The sequence below is a fragment of the Lactuca serriola genome, chromosome 4, assembly GCF_051521515.1.
Source record: "Lactuca serriola cultivar US96UC23 chromosome 4, Lser_US96UC23_V15, whole genome shotgun sequence".
Taxonomy (NCBI): domain Eukaryota; kingdom Viridiplantae; phylum Streptophyta; class Magnoliopsida; order Asterales; family Asteraceae; genus Lactuca; species Lactuca serriola.
This window is the reverse complement of record NC_136411.1, coordinates 81,442,811-81,461,678: the sequence shown is the minus strand read 5'-3', so window position 1 is coordinate 81,461,678 and position 18,868 is coordinate 81,442,811. Positions and strand designations below refer to the sequence as shown.

General features: G+C 38.6%; 1 protein-coding gene across 1 annotated transcript; it reads left to right on the top strand.

Moving 5' to 3' along the window:
- Positions 1-3,446, top strand: LOC145102006 (oligopeptide transporter 7-like). Its single transcript, XM_079039322.1, has 6 exons — positions 1-223; positions 334-913; positions 1,240-1,809; positions 1,887-2,142; positions 2,400-2,582; positions 2,684-3,446. Exons 1-6 carry the CDS (start codon positions 181-183, stop codon positions 3,296-3,298), a joined length of 2,247 nt encoding a protein of 748 aa, XP_078895448.1. The 5' UTR covers positions 1-180; the 3' UTR covers positions 3,299-3,446.
- The last annotated feature ends 15,422 nt before the right edge of the window (positions 3,447-18,868 follow it).

The window sequence follows — 18,868 nt, the reverse complement described above, 5'->3', positions numbered from 1 at the left end:
ATCCCTAATATTTAAAACAAAATAATCATCACCAATCACCTTCTTCCTTACAAATTCGTCAGCGATGACTTCAAATTGGACGTTTATCACCAAAGATTCTCAGATTCATCGAAGCTCAGTCATCCACTTCATTAAACATCATATACTCCCTTCTCCAGTGAAGTGGAGGAGAGGGAGACGATGAAAGACTTTGTAGAAGAAGATGAAATCACATCTCCACTTCGTAAGCAAATTCACTCAAATTTTAACTCAACTTCATCAATCGCAGATACCCGCTGACCAGTTCTGGCGATTCTGTTTGATTTTTCTCCGAATTAATTTATAAATGTGCAGTTTTGAAGAACACCCAAATCGATGGATCCACCTCCACCTCCGCCGCGCCGGAGGAGAACTCGCCGATAGAGCAAGTTGCTCTCACGGTTCCGGTGACAGACGACCCGAGTTTACCGGTGGTTACGTTCAGGATGTGGACGCTCGGGACAGTCGCCTGCGTGCTACTTTCTTTCCTCAATCAATTCTTCTGGTATCGCCGTGAGCCTCTCTCGATAACCTCGATTTCAGCTCAGATCGCCGTCGTCCCTCTTGGCCACCTCATGGCGGCGACCATTACTGATAGGGTTTTCTTCCAGGGAAAGAAGTACGAATTCTCACTCAACCCCGGACCTTTCAATGTGAAAGAACATGTGTTGATCACGATCTTCGCCAACTCCGGCGCCGGAAATCCTTACGCGATTCATATTGTGAGCGCCGTGAAGATATTTTACGGCAAGACGTTGACTTTTTGGGTGTCGTTGATTGTGGTGGTGACGACGCAGGTATTGGGGTTTGGTTGGGCCGGGATCTTCCGTCGGTATTTGGTGGAGCCGGCCGCCATGTGGTGGCCTCAAAATCTTGTCCAAGTTTCCCTCTTCAGGTACACCTTGCAAAATGGAACTATTCATTCAATTCTGAACACTTTTTACATTCTAAAGTTCCAATCTTTTGTGCTTAATTAGAATCTTGAAATTTACTCTATAAATTCTTGAAAGCCAACATGTGTAAACCATGGTTGACCATACCTGAAAAGAAAAAGAGATAAAAAAATGTGTTTACTATACTGCATTTATGATAGTGTATAACTGTGTATCATGAATGAAAATCACTCTCTTAAACAATTCTTTTGGAGAGAAAATCAAAAACTACATATATGATATGATACCTAACAACATAACATTGATTATTATTATTTTAATTTTGTAGGGCGTTACATGAGAGAGAGAAGAGGCCAAAGGGTGGGTTAACTCGCAATGAGTTTTTCCTAATTGCCTTCATTTGCAGTTTTGCTTACTACGTCCTCCCAGGATACCTTTTCCCAATGCTTTCCTCCCTTTCATGGATATGTTGGATCTACCCGAAATCCGTATTAGCCCAACAAATCGGGTCGGGCCTCCATGGGCTTGGTGTGGGTGCCATCGGGTTCGACTGGTCCAGTATCTCCTCTTACCTCGGTAGCCCACTGGCTAGCCCATGGTTCGCCACTGCCAACATTGCTGTTGGCTATGGTCTAGTCACCTATGTCATAACCCCTCTTGCATACTGGTTCAATGTCTATGAAGCAAAACGGTTCCCAATCTTCTCAGATGACCTCTTCACCTCAACCGGTCAACCCTACAACACCTCAGCCATTATTGACTCAAATTTCCACTTTGACTCAGTTGCTTATGAGCAAGAAGGTCAAATTTATCTTAGCATCTTCTTCGCCATGGCTTATGCTGTTAGCTTTGCGTGTCTCACTGCTACTGTGGTCCATGTGTTGGTGTTTCATGGGAGGTGTGAATCCTTTTGTCCCTTTTGAATCTTTTTAGAGTGTGAACAATGTTTTATGTAATGTTTTTATGTTGGTGTAGAGAAATATGGGATCTAAGTAAGTCGGCATTTCAAGAAAAGAATATGGACGTGCATAGTAGGCTTATGAGACGATATAAACAAGTGCCACAGTGGTGGTTCACTTGTATTCTGTTGACAAATATTGTAGCAACGTTATTCGTATGTGAATATTATAAAACTCAACTTCAATTACCATGGTGGGCGTTCTTGTTGGCATGTGGACTTTCGTTTTTTTTCACACTTCCTATAGGTGTCATCACTGCCACGACAAACCAGGTATCTTGGATTCTATACTATAATAAATTAATAATATTTCTTCAAAAGAGTTATCTTTTTTTTTAATAACCCCTGAGGTGGCCCACACTGCCAAAACATTATCTGAGATGTAAATCAGGTACACACTGGCCCACTAGGTGGCTCGCATAAGACTTGAACCTTGTAACCTATGTTATGAACTTATGATGTTTAACATCGGTATCTTATATTTGGAGGTGTAACATGGGTATTTTGGTAATTTGGTGTTTATTAAACAGACACCGGGGTTGAATGTGATTACGGAGTACATCATAGGATACTTGTACCCAGGATACCCTGTGGCCAACATGTGTTTTAAGGTTTACGGATACATTAGTGTGAAACAAGGGATCGCGTTTTTACATGACTTCAAACTCGGACATTACATGAAGATCCCTCCAAGATCAATGTTCATGGCTCAGGTTCCTTCCCCTCACCTATTTATTATTAATTTTTATTTAGAACAGCTAACACACACCCACTACTCTACTCCTAAATCTACACTTTTAATCAATGTGATCAGTTATGCGGGACACTGATATCAGCACTGGTGCACTTAGGAACCGCATGGTGGCTAATGGACACAGTCCCAAACATATGTGAAAGAGCCTTGCTGCCCCCGGGCAGCCCATGGACCTGCCCGGGTGACCATGTCTTTTATGACGCCTCAGTCATATGGGGTCTAATTGGTCCCCAAAGAATCTTTGGTAATCTAGGCTACTACAACTCCATAAACTGGTTCTTTTTAGCAGGAGCAATTGCTCCTATTCTAGTTTGGCTCTTACACAAGGCTTTTCCTACTCAAAACTGGATTAAACTCATCACAACACCAGTTTTATTAGGTGCAACAATTAACATGCCTCCTGCCACTTCTGTGAACTACAACAGTTGGATTATTATTGGTTTTTTATCGGGATTTGTGGCGTATAGATACCATCATAACTGGTGGGGCCGACATAATTATGTGTTGTCAGGGGCTTTAGATGCAGGATTGGCGTTTATGGGGGTGTTGTTGTATGTTAGTTTGGATATGGAGGGAGTTAGTTTAAATTGGTGGGGAAGTAAACCGGATGGTTGTTCTTTGGCTTCTTGTCCTGCTGCTAAAGGTATTGTGGTTGATGGATGCCCGATTGTTTGATTTTGTAATATTATTGTTGAAGGTGTATGTATAGATTTGTAGATGTGATGTTTGTTGCTTTTCATTTCACTATTTACAATAATGTTGGAGTGTAAATGTACATTACAAGAAAATCTGAAATAGCTATGGATATTTTTTGGTGGTGTTATTTGATATTGTTAATTTAATTTGATTCTTTTAATTGGTGAATTTACGTCTAACTCGATATCTCCTCGATTAGATTCTAATTAAAATTAATTTAGGTTTATGACATTTGGTGATAGTATGAAATGTTAATGTATTTCAAAGATTTGTTGATAAAAGATGGTGTATATGTTAGTAGATAATGAATATCTGAAAGATTAAACCAAATCTTAATCAAAATGATAAAGTATCTAACTGTTGGCTAGGGTTTGAAAATGTTGGTAAAAATTGTTGTGAATTTGTATAGTGATATTGGTTAGAATATCATTAGAAAACATGTCCTTTAACAAAATTGTATAGTGATATTTGATTTGGTAAAATGTGTCGATTTAAGATTATGGATTATCTATTGATAATGAAAGTGATCGTTAATTCTTAATAAAGGGATATATTATAAAGAGATTTGCAAATATAGCCAAAATTTCTAATTATTTTTCTAAAAATAACCAAAAATTAGCAAATTACATAAAAATAACCACTACAATTGTAGATCATTAGGGCCATCTATGAAATCGAAAGTCCATCTACGAACTTTCAAGTCATTAATGCACGACCTATGCATAAAAGACTTGTACATTCGAAGATGGACTTCCATATGATATTTGACCATGTGAAATTGAAAAAGCCAAGTATAAATACCATTTTCTTTTTGGATAACCTTCGTTTTTCCATCTTCCAATTCGGAAAAACTCTCTTAAAACCTATTATTAAAGAACGATGGAAAATGTATCAAAACCTTCATGGTGTTGATTTTTATGGGTAGTCAGCCCATTCATTATGACTAGCAATATAGTTTACATGATTACCACATAAAAAATATATTAAGATTAGGGTTTTTAGTTAGTAGTTTTAAAATATATAATAATAAAGCAATTTGATTTAAGACATTTTTCGTCTAATTTTAAACTGATTTTAGTCTTAAAGTACAAGCATTAATATTTGAAGACTAGAGTCTAGGGTTATGACTCACCGTGAATGAGACATCAAAGGAAACGATTAGTTCTAATCAATTCAACCATTTTTTAGATCAGTTTCAGTACGATCAACGACCGGTTTTAGTTTTAAATGGTTTATTATATCTCTAGTTAACATGATGCTAAGAATATATAGACCCACTCCAACTTCCTAAGTATTCTAAAGTCTTGTACTTATAAAAGGTTTTGAGAGAGCTTTCCCAAGTTGGAAGATGGAAAAAATGACTGTTTTCCACAAAAAAAAATGGTATTTATACTTGGCTTTTCCAATTTCACAGATGGACATGGTCAAATAGAAGATGGAAGTCCATCTGCGAATATACAAGTCTTTTATGCACATGTCGTGCATTAATGACTTGTATGTTCTCAGATGGACTTCTGATTTCATAGATGGCCCTAACGACTTGCGATTTTAGTGGCTATTTTGTGTAATTTGCTTATTTTTAGAAAAAACAATTAACAATTTTGGCTATATTTGCTAACAATTTTGGCTATATTTGAAAAATTCTCTATATTATATATAACAACATTATGCAATAAAGTTAAAATCACAAAGTAGGTTGCTATAATTGATAACTAATTAGCCTAATTTATTGAAGTATTTCACAACAAAAGTGATTGGAAATGTTTAGAACTCGATTTGTCATATCTAAACATGTAAGTTACGACCAAAGTGATATGTGTAATGTATATCTAAATATACGTTATGTAAATGTATAAAATCGATTTTATTGAAAGGAAGTACTATGGAAAATACGCATTTTGAAGTGCATTTTGACAAAAAGAAGTCAACTCATGCTTCCATAGCTTATTTAATTTTATCATCAATTTGACAACACATAAGATGCAGTTTTTGGGATATAACTTCCTTTAACTTCCAAAGATTTTTATCATTAATTTGACAACACACAAGATATAATTTGCTTATATAATACGGTTAATAGCTAGGGATTTGATTATACTATTGTTTTCAAGCTCGTGTCCCATGGGATGTAGTTTGTATTGGCTGAACCGCGTTAAATATTATGCCATTGTGTATGATTTATTCTTAAAATAAGCATAACTATATGTCATAGGATTGATCCTACAAGCACCATGAATGACACTTAGTCCCCGACTAAGTTAAGATAAATAGAAGAAACATACAATCAAGTAAAAATGCTTGTAAATTGCTTAAAGGGAAGTGATTGTTCCTTGAAATTTGGCCGATGATGGTAGATTCTCAAATAATGATGGAAGAGTTGTGTTCTAGGGTGTTTGTTAAGGTCTTCCTAGTGGTGTAAAAAACCCACGCTTGTAGGGATGGTTGAGTCATTTCGGGTTGATATGTTTAATTAAACATGTTGAAATCTCAATCCAACCCAAAATTTGTAATTAATAGACTGAGAATTCTCAATTCCACCCAACTTGTTTATTAAATGAATGGACATCTTCTTCGCCATGGCTTATGTTGTTAGCTTCGTGTGTCTCATTGCAGGTTCATGTGTTGGTGTTTCATGGCAGGTTTGAATCCTTTTGTCCCTTTTTAATCTTTTTAGAGTGTGAACAATGTTTTATGTAATGTTTTTATGTTGGTGTAGAGAAATATGGGATCTAAGTAAGTCGACATTTCAAGAAAATAATATGGACGTGCATAGTAGGCTTATGAGATGATATAACACTACATGAAAAAGTCGAAATAACTACGGAAAAATTCTGTAGCTAAAACATGATATTCCGTAGTCAAACATGATTAGCGTTGGAATTTGCTACGACACCATTCTGTAGGCAAATTCTTCGTTAGTAAAGGTTAATTACGGAATCCGTAGCACCTTTGGAATGGAATTTGCAACAAACTTATTCTGTAGTAAAATAGTTATGGACTACATCTGTAGCAACATCATAGCAAATTAACTACAATTTTTTCCGTCGCAATTCTTTAGCGAATTAACGACGCCCCGATCCATAGTAAATTTGTCGCAAATTAACTACAAACTAACTTCGTAGCTAGTTTTCGTTGCAAAAATCAATTATAGGTAATGGCGTAGCTAATACATCGTAGTAAATTTATTACGACCTAATTTTGTAGCAAATATTCTATAGTAAATTCACTACGCTCTACATCCGTAACAAATATCTTGTAGTAAATTTACTACAATACACTTTTGTTACAAATATTTTATAGTAAATTTAGCACGGTCTACCTTCATTGCAAACTAAATGTGACAGAATAGGAATAGCAAAATCCAAAGCAATTCAGCTACATAATAACTCCGTAAAAAGATACGTTGTAACTCCGTAAAAATAACAATAGAAAAATGATGACATTAATCCTGTAGCAAAATGCATACAAAAATGACTAAAAAACTTCTGAAGAAAATTTATAATAAAATCAACATTACAAAATTGCAATAAGAAATAATAAAACTTACATAATTTCTTAATAAAAAGAAATAGTTTATCATCAATGAAATACTACCTTGTCCAAAACACCAATAAACTAATCTAATAGTCAAACTCAATTAGAAATCCTAAACATGCAATAAAAATGTGTTACTGGTTATTTGTGTGTAACACCCATAAAAATCAAGCAAATTTAAAACTTTTTCACTCATCCAAAAGTCATTAGTTATTACAAAATGTTTTCAATATAGTTTAATATCAGATTATCCTAGAAACCATAAGTCCAAAACACGAGGATGTGTACGGTCACGCCTTCGCCTTGCCGAGTCATCTGAAACACCTGAAACAATAAACTGATACCGTAATCACAAAGCTTAGTGAGTTCCCCCAAAATACTCATACACACAACAATACATATAATAACGATACAATGCTAAGAACCTGTCGAGTACATATATGTATGAACCCACAGCTACACAGAGGCTATCATACGCTACCGGAGCAAAGAAAAACGGTGGTTGCTTGGAGCTATGGCGGCAGAACGAAGAGAAGAAGAGGAAGGATGGGGTAGCAAGCGTACTCCGGTAGCTAACGGCAGTCGACTACACCCATAAGTTGATCGGACGAACAAGGGAGCGAATGGTGGCGGCTAGAGGATATGAGATGGAGAGGATGGTGACCGAGATCACCTTTAGGGTTAGGGTTTTTGATGCAAATGGTGACGGGTTTTAGATTATATACCCGGTTCCTTCAAATTTCAACCCATAATGATATAAATGATCAATCTTTCTCTCTTTTCTTTCAACCTAAGTCCGAATATTACCAAATGGTCCCTCCTTTTCAAAATCCTTTCATATTAGGTCCATAATTTACTTTTTAACCCCTGCTCCCATAAATCCTTTCATGTTCAGTCCAAAAGATACCAATTACCCCCTGACTTCTAAATTCCTTTGCAAAATTAATCCCAAAATTACACTTTAACCCCCGAATAATCCAATTTATAACATTAGGCTCCCTACAACCAACAATCCACTAAATAATATAGATTTAGGGCGACTATTCGTTCATCAAATTTTTTATCCATTTATTTATCAAATAAATAGAATGATACAACTCTCCCCCACTTAAATTTGATATCATCCTCGAAATCATTTCTTGTCATTCCTTACACGTTAGACAACTTAAGCAACACAACCATAACTACGAGCATAACCCCAACCTTTCCAAGGCAACTGTAACCAACCCTCGTAGGGTTCTTAAACCTAAAGATAAAAAAATTCATTTCAATATAATCACATTTACTCAATCTGCAATCTGAAGTCTCAAGATGGTCTGGCTCCCTGACAGACTGCCCACACTGAATCATTGTTGAATTCATTGCATTTATCTCCCAACTGGCTACTCAACTGCTAATAACCTGAGGTTCCTACTAGAAGACCAATTCATAGACCAAATTTCCATGCAGTACACTTATACTTGACAGAAACTCATTCGGAATACCGGATTCATGCCCGGTTGCTGAACCAACGAGTGATCTTACAGTCTTATCACTGACTTAACCCGGTCTAATCCCTCTGGGGAAACCCATAAACCAATCTGTGGATTTCCATATCCTCATTGCTACACCCGAACTGGTGGGTACTACCGTCCCTTCCACGTCCTAACAACGCGCTCATTCTATCTACCAACCTAGTGAATGTTGCGGCTACACCCACAAACTTACATCACTCTAGCACTATCTGCTAACCTTATGAATGCTACAGCTACACCCACAGACTTACAACACTTTTCACACTATCTGCCAACGTGGTGAATGCTACGGATACACCCGTAGACTTACAACACTTTTAGCACTATCTGCTGCTAGTGAATGCTACGGCTACCCCCGCAGTCTTACAACACTTTCCATACCGGTCGAACACGTCTTCGACCTAACACACAACTGAACTTAATTCATGGCTAGAATCCCAACCTGATTCCCAAATTCTGCTATCAAACACCAAGAATACGTGATTCACATGCTGGGGAGTTTTACCGAACTCCCAACTCACACAATCCTCAAACCAAACAACCACTTAGGTTGTCTTCCTTCCTGAAAATGATGCGAAACTTATCCCATTTTCAAAACCGCTCCTGCTTCTGAATCGCGGGATAATTCTCCCCCATTTAGATTCGACTAAGACGTCACAACACATGAAAATTGGAGAATTCCTAACCTTTCTCATTTTCCAAGGATCGATCCGATGACAACCAACTCTTTCCAACTAGTGCTCCATTACTAGCCAATCCCAAATGATCACACACCTCTAAGAACTAGATGAACAATTCCTGGATCCCAGCGAAACCAACAGTCCCTAATGCTTGAATCATCCTGCACCCAAATCTTGAAGTCCAAAGATAGATGCTCCAACTAATGTCTCAACAATGAGCTACTTCCCTTGGCGCTTTCCTTCGCCAATCAATAACGGTTACTAAAACCACTTAATCCTGACAATGCTGAATAACCATCCTGTGGGACCATGTCCGCAAACCTCCCATATAATGCCCTTCTTCCCAAAGTGTTCCTACAAATCTCCCGCTCTCAGCTCTAGAAATCATATCCTTTAGGGTCTCGCACCCTGACTCACTAACAAGCTCAATCATCTACAGCTGAACTGCAATAGCTGAAACAACCTCTGTCCTAAACCGGCCACAAAATACTCCCAATACAAATAAAACCATTCTTCATGTGTGACACTACATGTCGGGTCTTTTAACATGGTTTGAAGCATGTCCAACTACAAAGAAAACAACATAGTCTTATAAGCATGTCCATTATAGCATTGTACTTTCATAAACTAACAATTACCAAACATCAAAATACCAATATATCAAACTATAATCCAAACTAACAATTATCAACATATAAACTATTACAAACTAACAATTACCAAAACATAACAAAACTAACAATTACCAAACTACAAAAGCCCTCATATCAAACTACAACATATATATATATATATAAGATTTTGAAATCAAATAGTCTTGTTACATTTATACATATACTTTATAATCACATACAATATCAATATAAAGAATCGAAAGAAAATCGTTCTAAAAATGGAATAGAACCTGTGGTGGAACAAAACCAGAATGGTGGTGCTGTGGCGGCAGAATTCCGGCAGTGGCGGTTGGATACAAGGAAATTCCGGTCAACACTACTTAAATCATAAAATTCAAGGTCTCAAACTCACTACATTTCCACCAGAGAGAAGAGAAAGAAAATAGAGGGCGGAGGACCTTTTTTCGTTCGGTGGGTATGAAATGTCGCTGGTGACGCTGCTTCTATCGCCGATGATCCCCTAGCCGTCGCCGGTGATAAATGTGTTGTGGTGATAGGAAATCTAATCGATCGCCGGTGATAGAGGATGTGGTTGTCGAATCAGAAGAGCAAAAAAATGCACCGAAGACAAAAGCTAGACAGGAAAGTGGAAGATGAGGGTATATCTATGCAGCACATTAGCAGCAACATGTATTAGCGGTGACATCGATACGCCATTCTTGCGGCGGCGATAAGGTTTTAGCAGAGACACCACTGGAGGGAACTTCTACTGCGCATATTTTTCGAGCATTAGCGGCGACAGATGTCGCCACCATTGAAGTCGCCGCTATTACTATGTGTAATATTCATTTCCAGCTGTTGGATTGGGGCCCGATCGAACGCATAGGGGTTAAACACAACCTTTGACGCGTATCGTGGTTTTTAACCATTAGCGACTATGACCACCTTTATTGGTGACATCTAACACAAAAGTTAGATGTCGCCGCTAAATGCATATCGCCGCTAATAAGAAGTATTTCTTGTAGCGTTTGATCTTCATTAGCAAAACCGAACCAAACCACAAGGATTCATCATTGTCCTCTCCATTCTCCTTTCAATAGGTATTTGTTTTGCTTTTCATTTTCTTAACTGCATTTTCTTTTTATGTTGGATTGAACAAAATCATTTTTCCTTGTTGGATTGAACAAAATCATTTTTATGTTGGATTGAACAAAATTAATTTTTTCGACTTGAAGGTTAAAAACAATTAAACATTAGAATCAAGTTTCCTAGGGTTTTATTGTTGTGTTTCTTTTTTACTTCATGGACAGGGCTGTGTTTTTTTGGCCTCATGGCTACTTTTTTTTGACCTTATGCTCTGGAACAGTTAATTAGAATCAAGGTTCTTAAGGTTTTCTTTGCTGCATTTTTTTACTCCATGGCTGCTAATCAAGGTAAAGAAATGGCTTTCATTCGTTTTTCCTTGTATTGTTTGTGTGTGGTTTAAATGTTGTGGTCTATACAGTTATTGCGGTCAAAATCCAATGGTTGTCACCGGGTTCTATTGGATATAGCGGTTTTATTATATTGTGTATAGTTTATATTATATATTTATATATAATTTGTATATTAGAGTATTAATACTACGTATAATAATATCGTAAAAAGTCATATAGTGGCAGTTGCAACTTGCAAGCTGTTCTTCATTAATTCACAAAAAAATGAGCTTGGATGGAAAAACGGACACACCTTATACGGAAAGTGGAACCAGGGATGTCAAAAATCTATGTAGGACCCTCACCTTGTGGGACCCTGTTTCTGTACGGGAGTATTTTTATATTTTTTTTCAAGTTCGGGGGTGGGTTTTACCCTCATTTAGTTTTTGGGGGTGGGTTTTACCTTAGTTTAGTTTTCGGGGGTGGGGGTAAGGAGTTCTGTTCCGAATACCTTGTGTGGGCCATGAAATAATTACATTATATTTAACTATTTATTTATAAAAATAAATATTAAACTTAGAACAATCATTGTGTAATATATGTTTTGTATTTTAATAACTAGTGTAATGTGTAAAGCTAGATGAAATAGATGAGTTAAAATTATGGTAAATAAGATTAAAGGGAAGATTTCAGGCCATATGGGGTTAAATGGGATTTAGGGGAAACGGGAGCCGAATCAGGGGTGGTCTTCAAATTCGGGGGGTGGTATTGGGGGTGAGGAAACGGGGAATTCAGGGTTGGGGGAAACACACGAATTTAGGGGTGGGGGCAACTATTTCCACCCCCGTTTGGTCTCATTAACATCCCAAATGGGAACAAAGGCTTCCTTATCATTAGGTCAACCCATCAAAAAAATTCAAGTTTTGGTTTGGGATCATTAAAAACAAAGTTTTATTATAAATAATGCCCACAAATCGTTTTTTTATTATAGCAATTAGCCCAATAATGACTTACAAGTACTAACGGTTGTAGCGACACTATAGTGTTGACACAAATAGCAGTAAATCGCACTGCTAATAGCACCATTGTTATTCCAAACCGCTATTTGATAAATCTTGTTCTTACAAGTTCGCGAACCGCTAAAGCACCTCTATAGCGTGTGATTAACTGCTCAGGTTGTGGTAGATGTATTCAGTTGTTTAATGCTTGTATTGTTTGTGTGTGGTGTAACCGATCATTGTGTTTTTTTGTTTGTATTGTTTGTGTGTGGTTTAATTACATTGTGTTAATTGTCTTTAGTTGTTAAATGCTTGTATTGTTTGTGTGTGATGTAATTAATCATCTTTGCATACCACCTCATCGTCATTTCATTTCCCTTCACCCTGAACTGTCACTCCCCTCATTTTTTAATATCCAAATATGTATCAATAATATATCAATATTATATTCATTTTATAGTGAATTAAAAACCATGAATTTTGATATATATTTTTTATATTTTTTTAATATATATGGTTTAATAACAAATTAAAAGAAGGAAAAGCATGTGGTGTATTAACTTTGTGCGGAGGTTCGCCGCACCATCTCTCACTCTCACTTAGAGGGTGTAGTGTTCCTCTCACCTCTCAACTCAACCAAACATAACATGTCGACATATATATATATATATATATATATATATATATATATATATATATATATATATATAAAACAGATAAACATATAACTAGTCAATAGAAAAACATGCATATTACATATCACTATCACATGCTAACATCCTACATACCAGGATACTGATCTAACAGATCTCTACAACATAATAACATATTATCATATAATTGGATATCCAATCCAATGGACCGAATTTGGTGCCTTCGACCCACGAGTACAGTGAGGAAGAATTACCTCACAATCTGACAAATAACTGATCAATACTCTGCTCCCAAAAACTAGTTCAACCCAAAACCTAAATGTTAAGACATTGACCAGTAATAATATTTTTCCCAAAATGCGCTTGTTCAAACTTGGTCAACTGTCAGAAGTCAAATCAACACCCAGCCAAGTCAACCCGACCGAGTCGACTCATTCGAGTATGTTGGGCGTACTCTTTTGTACGTACGGCGTACCTGGTGATTGACCAACTTACTAGGCGCTGACCGCATATGCGTAATGTACCACTTGGTACGCCCAACGTACGTACCTTGTTTAATCCTTTTCCTATTAAGATCTTAATACTCCACATCTTTACGTCCAAAGTCAGATCCAAAGCCAAAATACCCTCAAGAGTCATAAAGTTTCCAACTTTATGACTTTACATGACAATTAAGTGCTTAACACACAAAATCTCAACATCTTAATACCTTAAGACCTTCTATAGAATGCATGGAGCAAAACAAACCATCAAGACCACATTTTTATGACTCAAGACCCTTCCTAAGGTTTTAAAGGACGCCTTATTGGGTCTAGAACTTCCCATGCTTAAAAATAACCATTTTTCGGACAAAATGATCTGAAAGGAAGAAATAACCAGATCTACAAGATGGAGTGATCAAGTTACGAGCTTTATATATCCAAGTGCTATCAAATGATGATGTGATACTGGATCTAAGGTGCTTTACTCCTCCAAGATGGTCTCTACTTCTTTCTTTCTTCTTCAAAGGCACAAAACACACATATACAAGCTAAAAAATGCTCACAAGGTAGATTAGGGTTTGCAAAAACATTTTGAGAGGATGGAGGCTAATGAAAGGAACCCGGTTTGTAACGCCTTGTTTCTGGTATGTTTTTATTTCAAATTATTGCATTTTTCCTGGAGGACTCGTCGAGTTGGGAGCCTCAACTCGACGTGTTGAAGTTGTTTTAGCCACGAAATTTAATGAGTCAACTCGACGAGTTGAGGTGCCTCACCTTGGCGAGTTGGCAGCAAGGGAGGAAACCCTAATTTTAGGGTTTTGCATCCTATTTAAACACCTTAAGTCCCAGGTGTTAGCCTCATTTCCAGCCTCTATAACCCTTAACCCTAATCTCGAAACCCTAGAACCCCCTTTGAGTGTTGTGAGTTCTTTGTGAGTGTGTTTTGGTGTGTTTGAAGCTCTTTGAAGGAAGAAAAGCTTGGTGCAAGGTGGTGGTTCAAGAAGGAGCTCTTAGATCTTGATTCTTTGCTCCATTTCCAGCACATTTCGGGTGTAAAGTTCTAACGTTGCTTAGTATTGGCTTAGATCTCTTTTTGGGTTAGTTTTTATGCTTTTAACCATGTTTGGGTGGTTGATGGGGGTGTAGGAATTCCCAAGTGCTATTCTTTCAGGTCTATGATCCCCATGAGCTCTTTTGGCATAAAGGTGCCAACTTTATGGTCTTAAGGGCTGTCCATTTAGTCCATTTTATGGCTTCTTTTGAGCATTTGAGATTCTTCTTTGCATGCTTGAAGGTAAAAGTTGGAAACTTTACATGATCTTTCAACTTTTAGGGCCAGATCTACAGTTTGGGGTTATACCTTTGGTGATTTAGTGCTTAATGATAAAGTTCTTACCCTTTTAAGCTTAGGGTTTGGGTTTTGGACCCATTTTGGTGGTTCTTAGGGGTAAAGTTGAAAACTTTACCCTTCTTGAGGCCATTCTGTAAAGATCTAAGTCATGAAGCTCTTAGTTTCGTTAAGGACGACTTAATGGATTAAGATGTTGAATTTCTGGCGAACTCGACGAGTTCATGGAGGAACTCGGCGAGTTGGATCGGTTTCTCCCGACTTTGCAAATTGATGGATAAACTCGGCGAGTCATTCAACTTTGATTGTTGACTTTGATTTTGACTTTAGTCTTTGACCAAGTTTGACCTATAAGGGGATTCTGGGCTTTTTATGCTAAACTTAAGGAAATATTTTATGTTTAGGTGTTGAGTAGAGTCGATATTCGGAGTCAGGATCCATTCAACTACCTTTCTGTATTTGAGGTGAGTTTCCTTACCGGGTTTAGCGGGTCGAAGGCATCAATGCTGACCCATGTTTATGTTATGTTGTTAGTATGCTAGTTGGCTTTGTGACTCTTGCATGTGCTTGTGTTTATATGTTTTCTGGGCTAAGGCCTGATGCCCGATGGGGCCTAATGGATATTTGTATGCTATGTATCTCTATGATTATTGCATGTGTATGTGTTTAGTATATATATATATATATATATATATATATATATGTGTGTGTGTGTGTGTGTGTGTTATTGTACGTTCGGCAGGGCCCGTTTTATCGAGCTCAGCTTGATGCCTGGCGGGGCCTGATGCTAGGCGGGGCCCGATACAGGACGGGGTTCGATGCCGGGTGGGCCCACTATCTGTTTATGGTATGTTAATATGTGTTATTTTGGGATAACTCACTAAGCTTTGTGCTTACAATTTCTAGTTTATGTTTTAGGTACTTCCAGTTGTAAAAGGAAGAGCTCGGGATGATTGCATTGCACACACCATTGAGATTCCGCTATGATGTTTTACTCTGATTTATGAAAAATTGATACATTGGTTTTATTCAAATGTTTGGATGTTATGGGGAAAAAAATACTATTTTATTTATTATTAAACTGAAATTTTTTGGACCATATTTTTGGATGTTTCAAGTTGGTATCAGAGCCTTTGTTTGAGGGATTCGGACACACTCTCGGATGTGCCTGAACTCAAACTGAGGACTTGGTAGAAATTTTCAAAAGAAAAACATTTTTTATATAAATAATTTCCAAAGAGAAAAAGGGTGTGGTGCATGTAATCAGCCGAGTTCAAGTAAGTTATCCCAAAATACCCATTTATGTTATGATATGTTTTGGAATTGTGAATCAGTGAATAGCATGCTAGATTAGGGCTAAGGATCTAGGAAAGATGCCTTTGTATTCCTGCTTTTTAAACTTATAGACTTGCATGCTAGTACTGACCAGTCAGTGATAGGATGACCTGAGTAAGTTATGCCATGTTCTGATTACTTGGTGCTCGAATGCTACTTGCTTTGTGGTTTTAGGAGTTCTTGCTAATCTCAGCTAGTTAGTAAGCAAATATGCCAAGATAAATATTATGAGAACTAAATAATTTTAGAAGGTTTGGTTTAGCTCTATTGCGCAGCTCTTGTTTGAGTCCAACCATTGTAGGGAGAGACCTCTCATTCGAAGAATTATATAGTTTTTATAATATGTAATTGTATTCGTGAGCCAGTTAGAGGAGATTAACATGAGTTCTTTCTGCGGCTGATGGCGGATAGTGGTGGTGAGTTCCCTAGGAAAACCTAGGATGAGATTTAATGTTGTGAACCTTGGATATGGAGGGTCTGTTGGTTATAGAGCAATTTGGCTGAATTACGGATAGATACAGAAGGTAGTATGGGCCCATACTACTGGAAGTAGAGGATCCGTACTCAATTCAAGGAAGGCTGCAATGAAGCTAGAGAGGTTGTGTAGTTATAATTTCCCCGATATGCACTTTGATGTTTATTCAGATAGTTTTCCGGTCTATTTTCAATATAATGGTATTGCGAGGCAGGCCAATGGGAAATTTTGGTGTTGGGAAGGGTTCAGGCTCAGGTTCTGGAGCTGGGCAACTTGATGACCTGACGAGGCAGTTCATCTCATCTGAGATTACGCGCAACATCCTTGATCAAACCATTGTGATCTTTGGCACGATCAAGGTGAGTATTCTGGAGATTCTTGATGCGAGATTGAGCGCCTTTCGCACTGAGATTGTGGATTTGATTGGGACGTGCTCTCTGACCTTCATAGAGTTTCAAGCATGTAGAGCACCAAACTATCATGGAGCTAGGAACCCATTGCGAGTAGCAAGTGGTTGGAAGGTTTTGCCAATGCCTTATGTACCAGCCGTTGTCCCGAGGGGGACAAGGTCAGACTAGCTTCCTGTCTCCTGAAGGACAAGGATTATGATTGGTGGGAGCAGGTAGGGCATGTTGTAGGAGGTGATGCTATTGATTCGATGACCTGGAGTGATTTCTCGACCAGGTTCCGAGCCTAGTTTGCACCGGTGATCGAGGTGCAACAACTGGTGTGAGAGTTTCAGGATCTCCGACAGACTACTGAGTTGGTGACTAAGATCACCTCTATGTTTAGGGAGAGGGCACTTCTGGTTCCACAGTATGTGGCGGATGAGGGGATGAAGAAGGCCCAATACCACGAGATGTTGAGGAGCGACATTCAATAGTTTGTTAGCGATCCAGCTACAAGACGCTAGAAGACATGATAGCGAGGGCTAAGGAGAGGGAGATTGACTTAGAGATGGAGAGAAAGAGGAAGCCAGATTCTGTTGTGAGTGTTGAGAGATCGGGTAAGAGGCCCAAGGTATCTGATTCTAGACTGAGAGGCCAACATAGCCGTAGCCGCTGTGGCAAGTGCGGCAAGAAGCACAAGGGGACATGCAGAGGGGTGGGTTCTGGCTGCTTCAAGTGCGGCTGGACTGGTCACATCAGCAGAGATTGTACTGCTACCATCCCCATCACTCTGGTATCTGATCTGATTTGCTTTCAGTGCAATCAGAGGGGCCACAAAAGGCCCATTGTCCGAGTTTAGTTGTGGCAGGACCGGTGTCAGTGCCCAATCCTGTGACATTAAGGATTACTAACGACCGTCAGGGTCAGGCAGATGCGCCAACGACGAAGAGTAGGGCGTTCCAGCTAACGGCAAAGTAGGTGTGAGCAGCTCCTGACGTTGTGATAGGTATGTATCTTCTCTTTATCTCTCTATTTATATTGAGTTGTTGCTTATGTCTATTTGTTTTGTTTTAGCATCGTTCCTCGTGAACGATATTTCTGCCTTGGTATCGTTTGATTCGGGGGCTACCCGATCTTTTGTATCTCTTACTCTTAGAAAGAGATTTGTTGGAGCTCCAGGGGAGCTAGATTGTCCTCTTGATGTAGAGATTGATGATGATAGGACGGTCAGGGTCGCGAGGGTTCATCGGTATTGTACCCTTCAGTTGTTCAGTGAGCGGTATCCGTTTGATCTGGTTCCCATTCCTTTGCATGGGAACAAGGTCATCGTGGACATCGATTGGTGGAGCCTTAATGGGGTGGTGATTGATTATGAGCAACAGCTAGTGCGAGTTCGGACCCCAAGTGGGGTAGAGTTGGTGATCCAGGGTGAGAGACCGTAACATGGGCCAGTTATGTGTTCAACAGCGAGAGCCAGACATTATCTTCATCAAGGATGTTTGGGATTTGTCTATTATGTCATGAATACTCGGGATTTGGGTAAGGCGACCTGGGATAATGTGCCGATTGTGCGGGAGTATCCAGACGTATTTCCATAGGATTTTCTTGGGTTACCTCTAGAGAGGCAGGTGGAGTTTAGGATTGATTTTATTTCGAGTGCGTCTTGGTTCTCCAAGATCGATCTACTATCATGTTATCATCAAATGCAGGTCAGGGACGAGGATGTGCAAAAGACATCTTTCTGGACTCGCTATGGTCATTATGAGTTTATGGTGATGCCATTTGGGCTCACTAATTCTCCTTTCGTGTTCATGAATCTCATGAACCATCTATGCAGATCGATGCTGGATCGGTCTATGATAGTCTTTATTGATGATATCTTGGTCTATTCCAAGACACAGGAGCAGCACGAGGAGCACTTGAGGGAGGTGCTCAAGACATTGAAGAGGGAGAGACTTTTCGCAAAGTTCTCCAAGTGTGAGTTCTGGTTGCCCGAGGTGCAGTTCTTAGGGCACCTTGTCAATCAGAAGGGTATTCTGGTTGATCCAGCCAAGGTCGAGGCTGTGATACAGTGGGAGGTTCTGAGGTCTCCATCTGAGATACAGAGTTTTC